The 7,771-nt window shown below is 38.0% G+C and overlaps 1 protein-coding gene across 2 annotated transcripts; it reads right to left on the bottom strand.

The window, feature by feature from the left end:
* Positions 1–221: 221 nt before the first annotated feature.
* Positions 222–6,393, bottom strand: LOC118326057 (lymphotoxin-alpha-like). 2 transcript variants are annotated; one of them, XM_035658950.1, is made up of 4 exons: positions 5,851–6,391; positions 4,758–4,776; positions 4,610–4,669; positions 222–3,218 (listed from the first exon to the last, which is right to left on the bottom strand). In XM_035658950.1, the coding sequence occupies exons 1-4, from the start codon at positions 6,094–6,096 to the stop codon at positions 2,767–2,769; spliced, it is 777 nt and encodes a 258-aa protein (XP_035514843.1). In that variant the 5' UTR covers positions 6,097–6,391; the 3' UTR covers positions 222–2,766. The 2 variants fall into 2 exon arrangements, with proteins under 2 accessions (XP_035514843.1, XP_035514845.1); XM_035658952.1 differs by lacking the exon at positions 4,758–4,776 and having other exon boundaries at positions 5,851–6,393.
* Between the last annotated feature and the right edge of the window lie 1,378 nt (positions 6,394–7,771).

The raw sequence follows: 7,771 nt of genomic DNA, 5'->3' as shown, positions 1-7,771 counted from the left end.
ACAATGTAAATATTTCTTCGGTTAAACAACAATGGGTTTGGCAGGATGTAAGCTAAGACATAAGAGACACTCCCTTATTTATTGATTATAGGCCCTGAGGGCTGCCCCAAATCCCCCAACTGTTAAACATTTGGAATATGGACGAATATTTGGTCAACACCCACACATTTTTACTCCCCACAGACAGAAGCAAACTACTCAGAGACAGAGTGTTTTTTTTCATTAGTTTTTTATAAAAACTTTCCATTAAGAAACACATACATAAAAATATGGACATTTTTTGCCTAGCACCAACTTGGTACAGAGTGGCCAGAAAGCAATTACTTAAATAATAAAAAAAAATAACAAAACACATCCTCAACCTTGTTAAATAGGCAAGTAAGCATACTTCTACAACAGAAAACAGCAACAACACCAAAGAAAAAACCCTTTCAATATATGTTTATCAGCTTACAGTGACCCCCATGCTAAGAAGAAAAGCAGTGGTACAATGATACCTTTGTAATTTGTTTACCAGATCTACACAGAGTTGTGTCATTCGTCATGCGTCACCTATTAGACAGAGCTGATCACCATAATCTGTGGTGTTCACCGTATTGCATGTACTTCATCTATTTTACATTTCCAGCACATTCTGTATTATAGATAAGTTTTACAACAGGTGAGTTGAGTTACAAATTTCCTTTTCTGGTCACCCTATTTGACACTGTTGGCCCCTCTGCACACTGCTCACATGGACATACTGCTGTTAAATATCATTATATCATATTTTAAAAAGAAAATATATCATATTGAACAGAACATGAATTGCAACATTTACTTCAAGGCACATTCTTATTACTGGACAAACACGTTTGACATACCACAAAAATGTTATCATGGCAGCAGATTGTGTGGGCGTGGGCTGGGTTTATGTGTGATAGTTTTCCGGTAAGTCTGCACTGTTTACTACACTCAAACCTTATCAAACCCACTGAGTTGGCTATAGCAACGCATTATAACGCAAGTACAAACAATAACACAGTGACTCAGCCTTGTATGGTATTGCCTCACAGGGGTTACACACTATGATTATTTATTCAAGTTAGCGTAATGCTGCATACAGCATCACCAATGTTGTCCTACAGCACTGATCACATTCAGCTCATTGGATAGTAAAAAATGACCAATCACTCGACTTCTCCTAATAATTTACTTAATACTAGTATTACAAAGTGCTGTCAAAATTCCTTTCATTCACAGATTTTTATGTCACCATATCTGATCGTCTTTCTGCCCATTCTTCTCGAGTCACTCTGCCCTTGGATTTTGCTCTTTAACTGTCATTCTGTCTTATCTCCTATGTTTAATGAATATTCTTCACGCCAACTAATGTGGTGTACATGTTTCCAATTAATAACTCTTAGCTAAAATATTATTGACTCATTTTTAATCTTCTTTTTAATCTTTCACAGGGTGTTTAGCAGACTGACCTACCGTTAACCATTTTCAGTAACAACTATCAAAAAATGTGACCTGGTTCAAACTGTGAAAAAAGACTACATAAAGGCAGGGGTCACTTTTTCCAGCAGGGGCAAAAGATGAAACTTCTTAAATTTCTAATTGACCCTTCCCGCCCCTTATTGCTTTGCGCTCTAATAACAGCTGAGCAAGCCTCAGTCAGAACCTCGATCAACATCCTCCTTTCCTTTTCCTGTACTTAGCTCGTCTATGTTGAAAGGATAACCATGTGTTTAAAATGGTTAAAAAACAAAAGCTATATATGTCACATGTTAAGACAGCTAATGTTAGCAAAATACTGGCTAACTAGATAGCTAATCTACATCAGTTGTTCGCTGGCTATTTAGGTGGTTAGTTGGCTAATCTACATTCATCGTTAACTAGCAAGTTATATCTGATGAATGAGCTAGCTAATGATTGATATAGATTGTCTCGAACACTAACATTGGGAATTCTGTTTTGCATAGAATGAATCCTTTTGCTTTTGATGAGCCTCTGAACTTAAATCTAGAGTGATACCACTGTTTACTTGTAACCACAAAATATGAACATCTAATTCATATTTATAGCAGATTGCCATGACATCTCTGGGCCTACTCCCAAGGGAATAAACATTGTCTGTTTCTTTGTTTTTTTTAGTTTTTTTTTTAAATACTCTAATACTAAAAAAAAAGCCCATCACAATTTTCAGAGCCCAGGGTGGTGTCCTAAGATTGCTTCCTTTGTCTGACCAACAGTGCAAATTACAAAGATATTCAATTGACAATGATGTAAAAGAAGAAAGAGAGAAAAATCCTCATCTATGAAAAGTTGGAATTATTTCTTTCCTAATCGATAAAGTGCTTTTTTCATTGTCGATTTTATATAAGATAATAACAAAATGCTTACTTTTATTCCCAACATACAAAAGAAGTTATCATGTTTAATACAGCTGACAGTCCATTTTCTGCCAAAAGGCTGTGGACTTACAAATGTTAGTGATGTTTTAAGAAAAATATTCATGCCCTTATATAAGTTTAATCATCACAAAGCACCGGTGCGTCTCTGTGAGCTGTTATTAATGATTTAAAGACAACTCAGCTTATAACTTCAATTTGATAAAGCAAACCTGACAGTCAAGCAGATACTAGAAGCTGCTGGCTGCTGCAAACTCATCACTGAGTTTAGGAATTTCATGAGCAGTAGTAAAAGGAAACTATAAAACTATACTGGCATCTCCCCCAAGTTCACATGGAGCTGAAGGTACAAACAACCTCAAAATCAGATTTAGGTGATTACAGCTGCCTGACCAGATAACTGAGGCAGAAGTTCAGCGCCGAAGAACATCTCAGATTCTTTCTGAACAATAAGTTGAGGGTGTGATGATGTCACTGTGAGTCTGCAGTTAGCCTCCAGCGAAAACAAGCCAGCTGCATAGAGGGATTTAGTCCACTTTGTCATGCTGCAACTCACTGTGTCCACTGATGACAGGAGAGGCATGTACTTTGTGTAAGTTTCCCGGTACACAAACACCGTGTTGCGGAGTGTCATCTCATCTGAGTGATCACACCAGGGGTCTCCTTTTCTTTGATAGGTGATCTGCAGGAAGACTCTGTAGATGCCGTTTCTGGGCACCACTAGAACCCCATTGGAGTAGTTGAAACCTCCATGACAGAAGGTATTTCCAGTCATAGTTTCCCATTCAAGATACTCCCCATTGGTGATGTTGCCTGTAGGAGCTAAGAATGAGAGCAGAAAGGTCGAAATGTGGTTATGAAAAAGTTTCTTGCTTGTGTATCATTCTAGGTAACAAGAACCTAGAAATTCCATTTACTCTTCCTTTCTCTGTAAGTAGTTGTTATCTTCCTCCTATCTTCCTATCTTCCTCCAATTATACCATTCTAGTGACTGTTTCACTATCACTTATCCTGACAACAAGTGGTAGTAAAGGAATACAGGAAACAATTAATGAAAAAACATTAACAGAACACTCATACCAAATAGCTGACTGCAGTCAACATTGTAATGTTACAGCTGGGGAAAAATGTCATTGTTTTAAACCCCTGGTGATAGCAGAAGCGACCTTTATTCCCAAGTCTGCTTTTATAACTGTGCTGACCATCTGCTGATCATCAACCCAGGACTGCCTCTGTGTATCAGATGGGCTTTTGGAGCTAAGCATAAACAGCTACTGAGAGGAGAGCAGTGGCTTTCTGCTCTGTGCCAGCTGTGTGTCATAAGGCACATTACTGTTTCACTGTAAGATAATTTCCAACTACCATACCTGTTGTGCATTTCAAATGTCAAAATGTTTGTCTTCTTTGTAGACCCAGCCAAAGCAATTACAGCCCGACTGATATATCAGTTAGCAGATATTATCTGCTGATATGGGCCCATCGCCGACATAACAGTATTGTACTGATATCAGTGTATATGTTATCCAATATGCACCAACATGGAAACTGTTTTTTATAGTAGTATAAAAGTATATAATGCAGAAGTAATGCTTGTGGTGATATATTGGTGTCACTGCAGAGTTTTTCCAGCAGAGTGCGCTGTGATTTACAATACTATGGCAAACAGCACAGAGTAGCAGAGAAGAAGCAATGTCAACTAGAATTGGTTGACAATGTATATTTTCAATTATTTAACAAGTTAAAGAATATTTAACTTATTCTAACGTATTTCCTTAAAAAAAGCATCCTTCTGCTTTTTTAGTACAAAATAGCTGCTTAATCTACATAATCATCTACGTAATCAGTAAATTTCCCCCCTCTATCGGTATCGGCCTCAGAAATCCCATATTGGTCTGGCTCTAAAAGGAATCCAAGCTATCTGTATTACAGTCTTTGTACAATATAGAAAAACTCTATGGTGCTCTCTAGTATTATTATAAATGTCAAAATGCAGTACATTATAATTTATAACTTCATATAGTTTGGGTCATGTAACACCAACACAATTACTATTACAATCTCTGCTGTATATGCTGAAACTGGCTGCACAACTGTTCTTCTTTTCCTTATTCTAAAGAATGTTGTCGTAAAAATTTGCATTTATTTTTAGGACGTGGGAAACAGGCATTAGTGTCTTTCTAGGAAAGTCAATTTTTTTACCCTCCATGTTTTACCTGTTAGCATGGCGCTTGGATTCTTGAAGTCTTCATGTTGGTGCTGTCTGGCACTAATGTCTAGAAGAGAGAAAATTGTTGTTTTACAAGCTGATGATTGATTTTAGAAGCCCATTTTTCTCACTAGATTATTGAAGAAGACATTTACCTTGTGAGTCGCTGATAGGCTGCGTCATGGGATGTAAGGCAAAAAATTAAGTGTTAACTAACAGTAATGACACACAAAATTCAAATTACACAGACAAAAATAATAATAGTAAATGCAGTAGCAAGTGTGGATTATAATGGCACAACTGTAACTGTAACTGTAACAATAACAGTAATGCATAGTGAATGTTTAGTTATTGTTGTGGAAAACTAAATGCTTAAGAAGCATTTTTTCGCAGCTCTGATTGTTTTTTTTAGTTCACGCCCGTGGATTCTTACAAATTCCATTAGGAACACTAAGAGGGGCCAGAGGAAGCTGATTGTTTCACAGATTATCTGTCTCTACTGACAGGATATAGTGAGAGTTTCAGCAACTTTTAAGAACCTATTGGAGTAGGGATTTTAAGTTAGGGCAGCATTATGTGCCTCGCTGCTTACGTGCCGGAATTCTTTTGGAGGAGAAAGACGGCAAAGAAAAAAAAAAAAAAAAGCTGTCCAGTTACTAAGCAACGAAACTAACAAAAATTACAAGATGGCTTCGTCCTGTTTTTACAAACAACTTAATAATTGTATAGCTACCACGACGAGTTTTGGTAGTTATGTTTTCTTAGTACTGCCAAATTATAAATAATGAAAAGCAGCCGACATTTTCGCTAACACAGACCTACAAGTTTCCAAACAACAGTTTTTCTAGTAAATAGAAGTTGACACTGCAGTATTTCTTGTTTCTGACTCGTTCGCAGCATTGTGTCGCCGTTAAATGTTGTCGCGTGGAGTACAGTGAACACGGGCTGTACTTTAAAGTGCGTGCAGCGAACTTTAAACTTACTTTGGATCCAACAGGAAATAAACTTTGACCTATTTAAAATGCGTTTAGACCCGTAAAATATCCTAAACTTGTAATAGTTAAACATTTTTCATTAAAAATTCAATTTAATTAACTACTTTGATAAACTAGCGCTGTAATAGGACGGCACGAAGTAGACTTTTAGTAGGCTAATATCAAAGCAATAATCATTTGCTCAGCCATTGGCAGCTAAGGTTACAGCGTGTTAACTGTCCGACTGTGGGTTATTCAGGTATACAAAGATTACCTGTCTCTCCGGCCCTCCGTGCACAACCACGATCAGCAAAGCCAGAGCTACTGTGAACAGTAGAAGGAGCGCCACGGCTAAAAACAGGGCCAGTCGCCGAAGTCCAGTCACTTTCTCGCGGAGAAACTGAATCATGGTGTGCTGTCGGTGTAACCCTGCGTCCTTTCCGCAGCCGTCGTCCTCCATGCAGCCGCTGCTTTCCCATTCGTGGCGGATCAGCCGTCGGCTCCCATCCAACATCTCCATTTATCAGCGCGCTGTCGCCCACGTTGAGAACCAGTGCATTGGTAGGTAGTCTCGATTTAAGCGAGTTTCACCCAGTGTCGGGACGCAAACACTAACTTCCTCTTTCTGGAATTCGTTTTTCACCGACTACAAATGTTTCATCTCAAGCACAGCTTCCATACTCCCACTCGAAATAATTTTATGGCACCAAAAACTCCCAACAAGATGTGATATGGGAGAGGTTTTTACTGTGCTTAATATATCCCTCACTTTCTGGCTGTCAGGGACAACCCCATCTGGACTTCTCAGTGATGGAAGGACAGAGCCACCACTAGGAACACAGATGGTAGAGCAATAGAGCAATTCCACTCTCAGCTTTGTCTTTGTTGATGAAGAAAGTAATCAGCAGATGAAAGTGGGCTGCCTGCAGATTCCCAGTCACACATTCACTGTGTACACAAACGCCTGCCAACCTGTGAAAGTAGCTACTGCATTCCTCTGTATCTAAAAAGATATGATTAGTAAACACAAGCTGTGCCTTGGACATGAAGTAGTCATAGATCAGTGGGGGTCGCCAAGGCCTGAACAAACAGAAGGACTATTATCTCATCATCCTGCAGTAAAATAAAGTACATAATTAAAACAACCAAAGAGCTAATAGAACAAGTGCCAGGGAGAAGAAAACACAGAATCTGTCAAAAAGAAGAAGCCTATGTAGTTTGTATGATTGTTAAAAATATTTAAAAAACACACAATACAAAGAATTGTATAAAAAGTTCCTAAAAATCTCTGATCAATACTCACAGGAAATAATCTGCTCAAAATTCATCCAAATTGTTTGTTTTACACAAACTTCATTGTTCACTATCAAGTTTATTAGTTGTTATTTTTATGCACTGAATATAATGTGAAATATCCATAAAATATGTCATTTAATCAGTTTACTCAATGATAGAAAAAGGCTCCCTTAAGGCAGAAGGTTGGGAACCACTGTTATAGACCAGAATGCACAGTGAATGTCTCATTATTGATGCTATTTGTAAGGAAACGTTAAAGGCTGGCAAAAAGATTGTTGTAACTGGATTTAAGGAGCTAAATGGAAATCAGAAACATAATTTTCCTTATGCAGGCTATTAGAGCAGACACAAGTCAACAGCCCTCAGGGGCCGATCAAGAGAGGTGGCATAGGGTGGCAGCTGACTAAACACAGAAATAAAATACCTGGCCACTCCAGTTTGGTGTCAAATGCTGTCAAATTTAACAAATTAATTTGGATTAATTTTATTAGAATAACATGTTCAAATTGGAAATTAATTTAATAATCTGTTATTGCCACATTGTAGATTAAGTCAAAGGCAGATTTATTGGCATCTTGCAGTGTAATTGTAAATCGCAACTCCCTCGCTTTACCCTCCCCCTCTGGGCTACTGCTACCACTAGCGGAATTCTCAGCCTAGTGGAAAAACTATACACTGTCATATCTACATGCATACAGCCTATTAATGATCACACTTGTTGTGGTTGATGAATACATGCACAGCGATGTTAATTGTGTCATCATAATTCTTCTTCTAGAACAGTGGTTCCCAACCTGGGGGTTGAAACCCAGACTAGGGGTCACTAATGCTTTATGAGGCCTTCTTGATTTTAAGGCATGCAAGAAAACTTTGGTGAAGAAAAAGACATTTTCTTATAG

This window comes from Morone saxatilis, unplaced genomic scaffold, assembly GCF_004916995.1.
Source record: "Morone saxatilis isolate NCDOM2014 unplaced genomic scaffold, NCSU_SB_2.0 Contig16, whole genome shotgun sequence".
NCBI classification, from domain to species: Eukaryota; Metazoa; Chordata; class Actinopteri; family Moronidae; genus Morone; species Morone saxatilis.
Note: the sequence above shows the minus strand (reverse complement) of the source record. Positions and strands in the feature narration are given on the sequence as shown.

Bases quoted from the DNA above. Each gene is read 5' to 3' on its own strand.
- LOC118326057 (XM_035658950.1), bottom strand. From the start codon at position 6,096: ATGGAGATGTTGGATGGGAGCCGACGGCTGATCCGCCACGAATGGGAA. The intron at 3,219-4,609 runs GTAAAACATGGA...TCTCATTCTTAG, and splicing joins TCCAAGCGCCATGCTAACAG to CTCCTACAGGCAACATCACC.